Raw genomic sequence first — 12,844 nt, 5'->3', positions numbered from 1 at the left:
TACTCTTGATCCAAGAGATACTATTTGTTTTATTTGCACTGTAATGAGGGGACCGTACTGATGAAGTATGAAAATAAATTGTTGTGAAGTTTAACGAAAGAAAAAAAAAAAAACAAAAACAAAACCAAACAACTTCTCCGAGAGCTTTTTTCTTTTTTTTTCTTTTTTACATTTCCATAGATCTTGCTCACTTCACAATCTCTGCTACGTAATTTTATTTTTATTAGTAACTTTTTATTAGTAATTTTTTGAAAGTGACCACTCAGATTCTATATTAGGTCTCCTCTGATGGCATCTTAAGATCTGATGCTGTTCCCGTATAAACCATTAGCAGGACATTTGTTGACTTCACAGATGCAGAACTTCAGTAAAATATTTGTTGTACCTGCCCTACGAGATCTGTTTACCAAGTGAACCATAGAGCAGAAATTAAATTAAATGCAGTATTCCTGCCATGTGGCAGGATATATTTGTAAAAGAGAGTAACTGTGAAAACTCTTACTTCTTCAAAATTATATGAAAATATAATTCATATAATACAATTTCATGCTTCCATCTTTCTTGATGATCTCACAATGAAAATAACAGGGGTTCTTTGAAATCCTAATAGTCTGTAGCATGTGAATTGTCTGCAAATGAAGCGTATTGATAGATCATTGGTAAATCAGAAAAAGGAAGATTTCTCTGTTACATTAACTTTTTTAAAAAATTTTAAGTAAATTTACTTCTGTGCTGAATGTGGTCTTTCAATTTTATTTCCTTAAGAAGTGTACGGCAAAAAAATGTGAGTGTCATTCATTTATATTTTGCTCTTGTAGTTCACCTCAAAAAGGGTAAGATTTTGCTCGTCTCCTACATATTTCAAGGGAACCTGGTGTTTTCTCTGGGTTAAATATTTATTTACCTTAAAGTTAAACCTTTATGAAAATAGTATAATTGTTACTGTCATTATTTTCTGAAATGTCAGTTTCCATGCATATCTGTAGTAAAGATACTCCTTACTCGCAGCTCCATATCATAGAAACATATTAATATACTTTTAGCTGGTGTCTAATATGGAAAAGTGACATTTGTCCTTGAGCTGTAATTCCCAGTACCAGAAACACCTGACATTTTTGCTAGTGCTCATGTCAAATAAAAGCACCGTACATTCAGATCAGTTATTTGATACTGTAATTTCAAAATGCTTTCTAAAGGTCAGGAGCAGGAAGGGAACCTGAGATTGTTTGCACATGTAGTAAATGCTACTTAGTGTGTGCTGGTCCACTTAGTTCATGGTGGCTGACTGCGGTTTTGGGCAAAACCATTCCTTGAAATAAGAAAGCTACTTCCAGTTCCCCATCTGCTGAACTTTTTTTTTTTTTTTTCTTATATGATACTGCTGATAACGGAGCTCTTCACAGGGGATTTTGGAATATTGCATAATATGGGTGACGTATGTGATAGTTTATCGCATTAGAACCATATATTAACATTAATAAAGGTCAGGCATTATGTGTGGAGCAGTATATTGTTTTATTGTACCGAAGGAAATGCCTTAAGAGGTGTTCACAGCTAAGATGAAGAAGTCTCTCTAGCATCTACCTTGTTACACCTTGTGCGGAGCTGGGACAAGCATTGTTCTGCTCAGGCCACAGAAATGGTGTGTATTCCGAAGGTATTACTCCTTCCAAAGGGAAGTAGGCTGGGAAGGACAAGTAAACCTACATGTGCGTTCCCCCCAGGAGGTCTCCAAAGAGTGTGGTTAGGGAATCTCAGTTCCGTCTCTGTGCTTGAGCCAATGAACAAATGGCTGCTTGTGGGGCCACTTCCCTGGTACCTGCATTTCTTGATTACGCGGTGGGGAGTAGCAGCAGCACTGGCCACATGAGACCTTCACTGCCTGAATAAAGGATGCTGTCAATTTGTCCTCAGAGGAGAAGGCTTATAGCTTGGCACTTCTGATGCTGGCTTGCAGCATAAGGCTCGTACTGATGGGATCACAGGCTCTTCTTTTTCCTACAGTGAGTAACAGCCACAGACCCATTGCTCTTTCCAGTGTGGTCTTCTGGAGGCAGCCAGTTCTCTCTTCTGGTGCAGACTGCCTCTGCACTTGCTGTTTTGTCCTTTACCAGGTGCAGATGTGAATGAAATACACTGAATTTATTTGAAATCAGTAAGATTTCTGATCTTGTCCTTCTCACTCCATTGTGATGGAGTAGTCATTATGTTTAGTAGACACAGGTTATTTATTTAGGACTTTTTGCTCTCAACATATATTCTGTGGATGGAATGCAGTAGCCAGAGATGAGAAGATGAGTCTGTAATTTTTCCTAGAGCTATTGTCACAGGCAAGCTAATAGTAGGTTCTTGTTTGTAAGGAAAGCATATTTTATTTTATTTTTCCATGGGCTTGCTTCCAGACCCCCATTGGTATCTGCAGGCATTAGATTAAAGTCTGGTCACAGCCATTGAACATTTGTAATTCTTTAGAGTGTTTCCCCTCAAACAGTGCCATCTAGAGTTTATGGAATAACATAAACACTCACTAACAGGACAAGAAATTCCATAAGACTGCCTTTGGGAGACTTTTGTCTGAAATGGAGAAGTATCACAGTTCAGTGCACTTGGAAAAGTATCCTTTGAAAAAACTAGGTTTCAGACTGTCGGGAGTTCTGAGTGCCCATTTATGCTTCTGGAATGCCTGATTGAAAGAGTTTGTTTCTTTGAGAAAACTGAGTGATTGCTTTCATTCTGCCTTTGCAGCTTGGAAGAATTCTTCGAAGCCCATTTATGAAATTTGTGGCACATGCAGCATCCTTCATTATTTTCCTAGGCCTGCTGGTGTTCAATGCTTCAGACAGATTTGAAGGTATAACAACGCTACCGAATGTCACTGTTACTGATTACCCTAAGCAGATCTTTAGGGTGAAGACTACCCAGTTCACCTGGACAGAAATGCTGATCATGGTATGGGTACTTGGTAGGTATATTGTCCCTTCATCTTTTTGTCAACTGTTTTCCTGCAGATATAAATTCTGAAAGAGAGATGCCCAGATCCCAAACCTTTGCTCCAACTGCTGCGCGGTTAAAGTAAAACCCTTAGGGCAGATAACAGTGCATTGGAACTGGTGACAACATCAGAGCATTTGGGGAAATCACAGTTTCTACCAGTGTCAAGGGGCTAATGAGTCAGTTCTCATTATTCAGGTGCTCTTTTTCACAAAACCTGATCAGCTATTTGAAACTCCGTGTGGCAAAAAACGCTATCTTCTAGCATTTCATCAAAGTCAGGTGCTTTACGTAGCAAAATGTCAGTTAGCCACATGATAATGTAGCATTCTCAGCTTGTACAGGCTGCAGAAGAGAAAGGAAATGTTACTGTGTCTGCTATGTGAAGGTGCCTTTTCAATCACCTGAATCTCCTGGTCTAAACACTGCTTTATCTTAAACTGTGTTAGGGTAGGGAGATGCTTATCCCTTGTGTGCTGCCTTTTGGTAGTCCCAGCATATACTCGTCAGTATATGGGAAACAGGAAAAAAAGTTGTGGGTTTGTGGTTTTGTTGTTTTGGGCTTCTTTTTCCCCTAAGAAAAATTTTTGAAGATGTCTTGATTCCCAACAACTACGTCTCTAGCTTATGACGAGGCTGTGATCTGGACTAATTCCACATAAATGAATTTCTGAGTAGAAGCTTGAGTAAGAAAACTGAATTACGCATAGCCAAATTCCATTTCCTATGCTGAAAAGCATCTTATTCTGTAGAGTGGAGAACGAGTAGTGTAATTGTGCCATTTATATTTGGTCATCTGTATAGTTGAGTAATTGTGCTTCTCTGTAAAAACAAACCCTTCTGATTCAGAAGTGTTTTATGAATGTAAATGTTAAGGAAAGTAGAGGAGGGAGTTCTTCCACACTTAACATTTTTCCTTCTTTAGAAGTTACACTATTAGGCCATAATACTTTCACTGCAAAGTTGTGGCTCTACGCTACCCCATGTGGAGATGTCTGAGCGTCTGAGCTTTATCTCCACATATCAATTAATACCTTGCCATTTGATCAGCCCTGCTGAAACCAAGAGAGCCTTCCTCAAGGTGTATGATGACTCTGTGACACTGCAAATAAGTGAATTTTTGTTCCACTAGGGCCACCTGGTTTCATGAAATGGGAAAATGCAGAGAGTTTAAATGAAAAGAGTTTGGCCAACATGGCTATATTTGTTTGGGGTTTTTTTGATTTCTTGTTGCAGGTATGATGTGGTCAGAATGCAAAGAGCTGTGGTTGGAAGGACCCAGGGAATATATCTTGCAGTTATGGAATGTTTTGGATTTTGGGATGCTGTCCATTTTCATTGCCGCTTTCACAGCAAGGCTTCTGGCATTCCTGCAGGCCACAAAAGCACAACAATATGTGGACAACTACATTGAGGAGAATGACCTCTCTGAGGTCACACTTCCTCCAGAAATAGAATATTTTACTTACGGTGAGTTTAACTTTTCTGCAACACAGATCTGAACATAGAAAAACTGGTAGGATACACTAGCATTTCAAAGCCCTAAAATGAGTATTTGCATGTGTTTGTGTTCATAGCATTGTCTAACCACTTCTCCCTCAATATTTTTATTTCCATGCTATTTAAAGAATGGTTGTTATGACGGTAATTTGACAAATAAGTTTGCCAATATATTAAAACCAAACAATAGACATGAGGACAAAATCAGTTCAAACATAGCTGTCCGTAATTTTATTGTAGCTGTTTATCTTAGAGCTAAATTTGACCCTCTGGATTTTAAACATTTGCAAGCTATATTTTATTCTTGGCTTAGTGCACAACAGATAAAATTTTGATGTGAAATTTTTTTTGGTTCGTTCAGTTGTACTCATATTTGTAAAGATCTATCAGCATTTCCTACTGAAGGAGGGATGCTGGCTCAATAAATGTTACTCAAATAGAATAAAAGTACTAAATAGTTATTGCAGTGCAGAAATTGTAATTAAAGGTGTGATGAATCTCTGTTTGCACCAACAAAGGCTGTATTTGCTGCTGACAGTGTATTTTAGCATATGCTTTATGAACTTCAATATATTATAATAGCAGACTTGGCTTTGTTATTTATGTTCATTGCTATATAATCAATCTAAATGTGTACAATTAGAAACACATGGTATTTTGAGATGAAACACATTTTAATTCAGTGTTATTTTGCAAAGATGGTGCATTAATTCACGTAATAAACAATTTCTGAGTTTATATATAAACTCAGTTGTTTCTGTGCATATTGTGTGTGAAAGCCATGATCCTACTTCCATTGAGGTAAATGGCAAAAATCTTCATGATTTCAGTGGGAACCAGGTTATATCCTGAACTTGTAACAATGGCAAAAGCTTAGTGTGATTAACAAATTAAATTGCTTATCAACCAACACTGTGAACTTCCCATCAATAAAACACAAAATATGAATAGATTTCTGGCTTTAGCATAATGATTATTAAGATAGTAAATAATACAGTTGAGTTAAGAAAGGCAGTGAGGATTTATTTATTGTTATATAGTTCAGGTTAAAATGCAAACTGTAGAAGAAAATGTCATGTTTCTTCAACTACAGTTTTTCTTCTAGCAAAAGGTAATGTAAGTTATATTCATTATTTGTGACTTAAAGGAAATAGGAATAGAGTAGCACCTGCTACTTCATACTTCAAGTATTTGTATCAACTAAATTCAGACATGTTCATGGAAAAATCCTATCAAGACTAATTTTTAAACATAGTGATAAATGAGTAACTCCTTATATTTACCCCCGTATTTCATATCTTCCAGCTAGAGATAAATGGCTCCCATCTGATCCTCAGATAATATCCGAAGGCCTCTATGCAATTGCTGTCGTTCTTAGCTTTTCTCGGATTGCATACATCCTGCCTGCAAATGAGAGTTTTGGGCCCTTGCAGATTTCCCTTGGAAGGACCGTTAAGGACATCTTCAAGTTTATGGTCCTTTTTATTATGGTATTTCTTGCATTTATGATTGGAATGTTCATACTGTATTCCTACTACCTTGGAGCTAAACTAAACCCAGCCTTTACAACGTAAGTATGATGTTATGTTTAAGTAAAAAGCCAATATGAAATTTTGAGTTTTTCACTAAGTCTGTGAGATATTGTATCCTGTCTCCTAGCATTAAAACTGAAGACAGTTGAAGTCGGTGAGAAATCGGGTATCTCGGAACCTGAGAAAGCTGAATACAAAAGACCAGCTGACCTAACGGAAGGGTTAATCAGAAGCTCTTGGAAGGAGTGCAGCAGTTTCCTTCCCATTAGCCCCATTTTTAGGTTTATTAGGACAGGGAAGGTCTGCCCCCTGCAGAGTTAGACTGGAAAATAATGAGACGAGGATATCCTTCATCTCAAAACCTGGAAATATTATACTTTTCTAACTCCTGGACTGTTGTTTTGCATGTATTGTTCCAACTATATTCTCTATGATGTATAGATGGAGCACTATGGAGAGATGGAACATACTGTGAAAAATATTCTCTTGCGTGTTTGTTGTATTGATCAGTGCTCTACAAACCTGGTTCACAGACAAATCACTTGAGATAGATTGTTGCTTACTGTTAGCACAACTTATTTATTTGTGTAGTTAGTAATAATGCCTTTCTTTTTTTTTTCCCCTACAGAGTGGAAGAAAGTTTCAAGACCTTATTTTGGTCAATATTTGGCTTGTCTGAAGTAACTTCTGTTGTCCTCAAATATGATCATAAGTTCATAGAGAACATTGGTTACGTTCTTTATGGCATATACAATGTAACAATGGTGGTAGTTCTGCTCAACATGCTGATTGCTATGATCAACAGTTCATATCAAGAAATTGAGGTGGGCTCTGTTTTCAAGTTGTTCTCTTTTGCTATGTTGAAAAGGGCAGAATTATTAGGAATTATTTCAACAAGCACATCTTGATATGCAAAAGTACAGTGAAGAGATTACCTCGGTAAAGGAGATCACAAAACATACTGTGTTCAGTAGGACTGACTTTATCTAACAAGCCAGCCAAGCTGGAGAACCTTACAGGATCTGAACAAGTAGTTCATCATGTGTCACGTACACATATCTAAGGAGATGTCATCCATCCAGAAATCTTAAAATCTAAAGTAATATTCAAAGGAGAACTGCTGTGAAGTAGAAAACAAAGTTGCTGGCCATAACATTTTAGACATGGGTGGCTCATTCGCAGTTTCCTTAGCGTGCTTATTGCATGTTTCCATAATGTAATGCGCTTCAATCATTCAGCAGGAGAAAACTAGTTATAATAAACAAACTTTTCACCTTTGGAGTAAGCCAAGTCCAGCCTTGGAATACTTCAGTAAGAATGTATTAGGACAAAGTCAGTTTGTCAGTTTTGAACAGAATTTCTTTATGACAACAAAGTTTCTATTTTCTGTACTCCATTATAAATCAGTTATTTTTCATGTTTATGAAAAAGCTGTGAGTACTACCATTTTAAACCATGTCTGCCTTGAAGCTAATAGTTCATCACTTATGTGAGTACCAAATTCATGTGACCACTTTAATGAGAAAACAAGACTGTACAAAACCCAAAAAAGATCCACTTTAAATAGCAAGGAGTTTATATGTTGTCTTTCACTCAGTGCAAAAATAACACTTGTTTAAATGGCTCACATGCTTTAACTAAGTATTGTCAAAGAGATGTTGCCATAAAAAGACAACTGAAATTTAGTTAAAATAGACTTGATGAAGTGATTGCATTTTTGCAGAACTACTGGGGGTATTACTAGCAAGCAAATAACATTTCAACTAAAAGCAGAAAGGGTCAATATTTAAAAGAAGTTTAATTTGGAAGAAATTTTGCATTTCATGAAAACAAAGGACATACCTGTTTTTATATCTTAACACAGGATGACAGTGATGTAGAGTGGAAGTTCGCTCGTTCTAAACTTTGGTTGTCGTATTTTGATGATGGAAAAACGTTACCTCCACCGTTCAGCCTGGTACCAAGCCCCAAATCTTTTTTCTATTTCATCATGAGGATCATTAACTTTTCTAAGTGCAGGAGGAGAGGGCTGCAGAAGGACATTGAAATGGGAATGGGCAATTCTAAATCTAGGGTAGGTACTGAAATCTTTTCATTGCAGTGAAGAATTGTGTGTCCATTCTGCTTTTCTTTAGGTTTTAGGGTATAATTTGTGCTTCTGATGATAGTTTGGTAATTAGTCAAGCATTTATTTTCATAGATCTGTATTTCAGACTGTCTAAACATACTACATAAAACCAAATAATAGCTATAAATTTTCTTAGGATAACATGGTCCAGTGACTGGAAAAACACAAAACAAAAATAACTGAGTATTCAAGGATGCAAATAATTCCCACAAGGAATGACCTAAATATTGAATAAAGATGCTTTCGGCCTCCTCCATTAGAAAGACTTTTTTTTAGTTTGGGGTGAAAAAAAAGGGGGGGAGGGGAGCGAGACGAGAAAACTTTTCCTTTCATGACAGGCAGGAGAAGGATAAAGTGTGGTCAGTATGAAATTCACTTCCTACTGTCGAAGTCAATGTTCTCAACAGAAGACAACAGGAAAGAGGCGGGCTTGGTAATAACAATAATCTTCAGCACTCCCATGACATTCTAAGCTTAGGTTCTTTACAAATATTAATGGAATGCAGTGTCACAACACCCTTGTGAGAATTAGATCACAATATAGCCTCAGGCTGACTTCAGTTTGCTCACGTACCCCACCAGAGAGATCAGCTATCATTGCTTCAGCGACTTTTAATTTGCTACATAGAAAATTAATGACAGGTCCAGATTAGGGGATTGAACCTTCTTCATACACGTTTTTCTGCTTCACCCTCACCAATGTATCTGAGAGAAGAGTTAGGTCCCTGATTTGGTATTAACAAATCTTCCTCCTTGGTCACAAAGCCATCTTGTCCAAGGTAGGTTTTTTCCCTTCAGTTTCTAGCCCACTGCTGCAAAACACTTAAATTATTTGGGATCTGATGGCTTTGTGATCCTTGAATAATTGAACATTTTTCTACATGTATTACTATTCCTGAAAATGGTGCTTTGGAAGAACACTTCAAACTAAGCAGAAATGGTTTGGGGCATGTATTTGTAGTTAAACGTTTGCTTAAGAGTGCAGATCCACAACAGCTCTTTGTTAAAGCCAGTTTAGAGAGTCTCTCCTTGCTCTAGCCACTCATCCCTGCTTCCAAGTCGTCATTCATTATTTCCTCAGCTGTGCAAGCACATTTGCTTTGAAGTTGTGCTGTGAACAGGATGGCTAAAACTGTAAGTGTTTAAAAAAAAAAAACCCAGACCAACAAATAAGTCAAGGCAATCTCAGTTTTTTTGGAAAGAATATTCTGATATAGTGAGTATGGAGGCGTCTCCAAGAAAAAAAAATGGAGCTGAATTCTAACTGCAAATTCTATAATATATTTTAATTTTGTCTTGTTTCTTCCTAGTTAAACCTTTTCACTCAGTCGAACTCCAGAGTTTTTGAATCGCACAGTTTTAACAGCATTCTCAATCAGCCAACACGCTATCAGGTAAGTACCTACAGTGGCCACTGTTTTAAGTAATAGAACTGTGTGAAGGTACTAGCAGAATTTTGTGTTTCAAGTACATTTTGCCTTCATCAGATAAAGAAAACCTCCTGTAGAAATCAAACTCCAGGATGCTACTGGAAAAAAGACAGTTATTGTTCAAGCCCCATTATTTGAAGCATTTAAAAAACTAGCCCATACAAAACTTAGATTTTTTTTTTTTATTTATTTTTTTTTTCCTTTGATGTCCCAGTTTGGAAAGTGTGAGAAGCAAACATCTGAAACTGATTTCTGGGGAAGGGATGTGAAAGCATTGAGCTGACTAGGTTAGCATTACTTTCCCTTCCTTTCTTCTCATGATCTGAGATGTGATGTTCAGCATTCCTACAGATGGGAATGCTTCTCCCTGATAGGAGGAATCTGTCAGATATTACCTTCCTGTCTGCTTTCCAGTTCGGAAAGAAAAGAGTAAATAGGAGCTTTTGTTCCCCTAGTGAAAACGTTGAAGGTATGTAATCCACCTATGCAAATTCTTTTAAGACAAGCTACATTAGATTAGATATGTACAAGTATATTAGTACATACAAGGAACCCTGGCAGTTATGGTATAAAAATACAGATATAATCTTAATGAATCCTTTCTTTACCGCTGACATTGCACTGTCATACTGTAAAATCTCAACTTTTCTTTCTTTTTAAAAAGTATTTATCTCATACTATTACACATCCTTTCATATGTGAACTGAGTTTAACAGAGTAGACCCATTCTGAAGCTACTTAAAGCCTAAATTAGGTGTGTTTAGATGTATTTTTCCTGTTGTCCTGTTCCCTACAAAAAGTTGTGGTGCCCTGTAAATATGAGCTAATTGGATGAAAAAGGTGCTTTATTGCAATGAAGAATCGCAGCATGCCACCAAAAGAGCCTATCCGAGGCAACTGCTTGATGTAGGGCTGTTCATTCTTTTCCTTATATGGATGTGAGGGAGATAGTTAAGAAGGAAAAGTGAATAGTGTTTAATTATATATGCTTACCTAATTATGTAACTGTTTTAATCTGGCAGCAAATAATGAAAAGACTGATAAAACGTTATGTTCTGAAAGCACAAGTGGACAAAGAAAATGATGAAGTAAATGAAGGTAAGAAAGAGACTGCATTTGCAATATTCAGAGATAATTTTTGTCACATTATATTAGGCATCCATATTACAGTGGTGCATGGAGGTTTCAGGTAAAAAGAGGGTTTATTTCTGCTTCAAATGCACTGAACTCAGCTAGATAGTAATGGAAGTATGCCTGTGACAACAAAAATGGACAAGTACAATGTAAAAGATTACCAAGCAATAGACCGATGTCCCTTCCAGAGCCGGCTCTGCTCTTGGAAATGTAACACCCCAGCAATGGTTTTGTTCCTATAGGCTGGAGGTTATAACCATTGCAGTTCAGCCAGTAAGAAATCTGTGTAATCACCACCAGAAAAACATATGTGTTTAGCATAAGTCTGGGCTAGTTGGTTTTGGCGCACTGGGAATGCTTACCCAAGCCACTCTGCTGGCAGCCTTGTGCTCTCCAGCTGGTGTGCAGGGATCAACAGCTTGGGATCAGAACAGTTTTTACTGGCATGGAAGCACCAGGCGTTATGCTGGATATATGATGTGAAGGGGCCGAACGGGCCGCTATCTCAGCAATGGCAGCACAGCTTTTATTTTTCTTGTTAGTTACTTTCTGCTTATGTGTAACTCCCTGCGAGAAGCAGGGAGCGGAAAAGAAGATAGGAATTAAATCCCACTCTGTGCCTTCAAAAGGCAATATTGTGCATTTACTGTTATCCCAACTCTTCCCCATCCTATGTGGCTGTACAGAGCTGAGCTTGTGAGTGACAAAAGCAGAGAAACTCCACAAAGTATCTTCCTCTCAGTGTGCCCCTTGTGCCCCTCTTCTGAATCCCCATTGCTCTCCTCCTGTTCCTGCTCCGTGATGGAAATCATCTGCCTAGAGATGGATGAAAAGGCTGTTCTCTCACCGACAGTGCCAGGGGCATACAAGTCTTTCCAGTTCCCTGATGCCTGGGTGGTATTGGCATATATGTCTTTAGATAAGCATAACAAGCAGGAGAATCGTAGTTCATGGACATCATGGTTCTTGCTTTATCACCAATTTTCGCTAAGTCCACTTAGAGCACGTCAGCTAATCCCTGAAACTCAGTCTTCATCTGTGTAGCAAAGGTGTAGAGCTCTTTGGGTCAACGCCCCTCTCATTGGTACCTGAAACATAGATCCAGCCTTTGAAGATACAATTTTTGAAGTTTGCTGTATTCTAAATAGAAAACTTGTGCATTCTTATATACTGCAGCTATTTTAAACCGAAGTCTAGGGATTTTTCCCTGTTCTGCATCAGTAGAGAATTCAGGTATTCTTTTGTAGCCTTTATATCACGGATGACAAATAATTTCCTGCGGTGGCTACTGTGTACGACTTTGCATACCTCACACTTGCTGGGAGAATAGTATTTGAATATTTTAAAAAGCTTCTGCTCTTGAACTGAATATCCTATAATGGAAAAAATGCTGTTGCTCGTTATGAGCCTGGCCTTGACAATCGCTTTCATTTAAATGCGCTTTTTGTATTTGTGTCAAATTCTAACGTAATTTTAAATTGGTTGACTTTTTCTAATTCAAAGGATAATGGTAAGGAAGAGGAGAGAGACTCAGAAGCTGTGAGTTTTACTGCCAGCTCTGCCACACTTTTCCTGTGTGTGATCTTGGCACAGCACTTCAGAAAAAAATCTCTCTGCCTTTTCTCTCTAAAAAGGGGATACTAATAATTACCAGCTGTTCAGCAGTGTTGCCGTGATTAATTTATTAACCTATGTAAATCGCTTTTTGAATCTTTGATGTTCTGTATACGTGTGGAGCACAACATTAGAGTCTGGTGGACTATGAAAATACATTTGGTGCTATTTAGGGGTGGAGAAACACTCAATTTTATTGAGAGTAAAGCTTTCTGCCCCACCTCTGTACCTGCTCTTGTCAACATTTTAAGATAATAATCTGAGATACTCACTGATGTGACTTAACAGGATTGAATGAATCCTGATCTTTGCTAACATGTTTTTCTTTCAATGATTAATACAGGCGAATTAAAGGAAATCAAACAGGACATCTCCAGTCTTCGCTATGAACTTTTGGAGGATAAGTCTCAAGCAACAGAAGAGTTAGCGATTTTAATACACAAACTCAGTGAGAAACTAAATCCTAATATGTTGAGATGTGAATGATTCAACAGAGGAACCATGGCTTTGACTAC

At 37.6% G+C, this 12,844-nt stretch overlaps 1 protein-coding gene across 3 annotated transcripts in view; it reads left to right on the top strand.

The window, feature by feature from the left end:
* The window catches only part of TRPC3 (transient receptor potential cation channel subfamily C member 3), a 39,893-nt gene extending 27,074 nt beyond the window's left edge, over positions 1-12,819 (top strand). For 2 of the 3 annotated variants that reach the window (XM_054202846.1, XM_054202845.1), the window contains 8 exons: positions 2,746-2,962; positions 4,228-4,461; positions 5,797-6,061; positions 6,652-6,847; positions 7,888-8,097; positions 9,462-9,545; positions 10,604-10,679; positions 12,673-12,819. In XM_054202846.1, coding sequence (XP_054058821.1) covers positions 2,746-2,962; positions 4,228-4,461; positions 5,797-6,061; positions 6,652-6,847; positions 7,888-8,097; positions 9,462-9,545; positions 10,604-10,679; positions 12,673-12,815 — 1,425 coding nt within the window. In that variant the 3' untranslated portion in view covers positions 12,816-12,819. Of the gene's footprint in view, positions 1-2,745; positions 2,963-4,227; positions 4,462-5,796; positions 6,062-6,651; positions 6,848-7,887; positions 8,098-9,461; positions 9,546-10,603; positions 10,680-12,218; positions 12,255-12,672 lie in introns of all 3 variants that reach the window. The other variant, XM_054202847.1, reaches the window with a different exon arrangement.
* The last annotated feature ends 25 nt before the right edge of the window (positions 12,820-12,844 follow it).

The sequence above is a fragment of the Rissa tridactyla genome, chromosome 5 (genome assembly GCF_028500815.1).
Source record: "Rissa tridactyla isolate bRisTri1 chromosome 5, bRisTri1.patW.cur.20221130, whole genome shotgun sequence".
Taxonomy (NCBI): Eukaryota; Metazoa; Chordata; class Aves; order Charadriiformes; family Laridae; genus Rissa; species Rissa tridactyla.
Note: the sequence above shows the minus strand (reverse complement) of the source record. Positions and strands in the feature narration are given on the sequence as shown.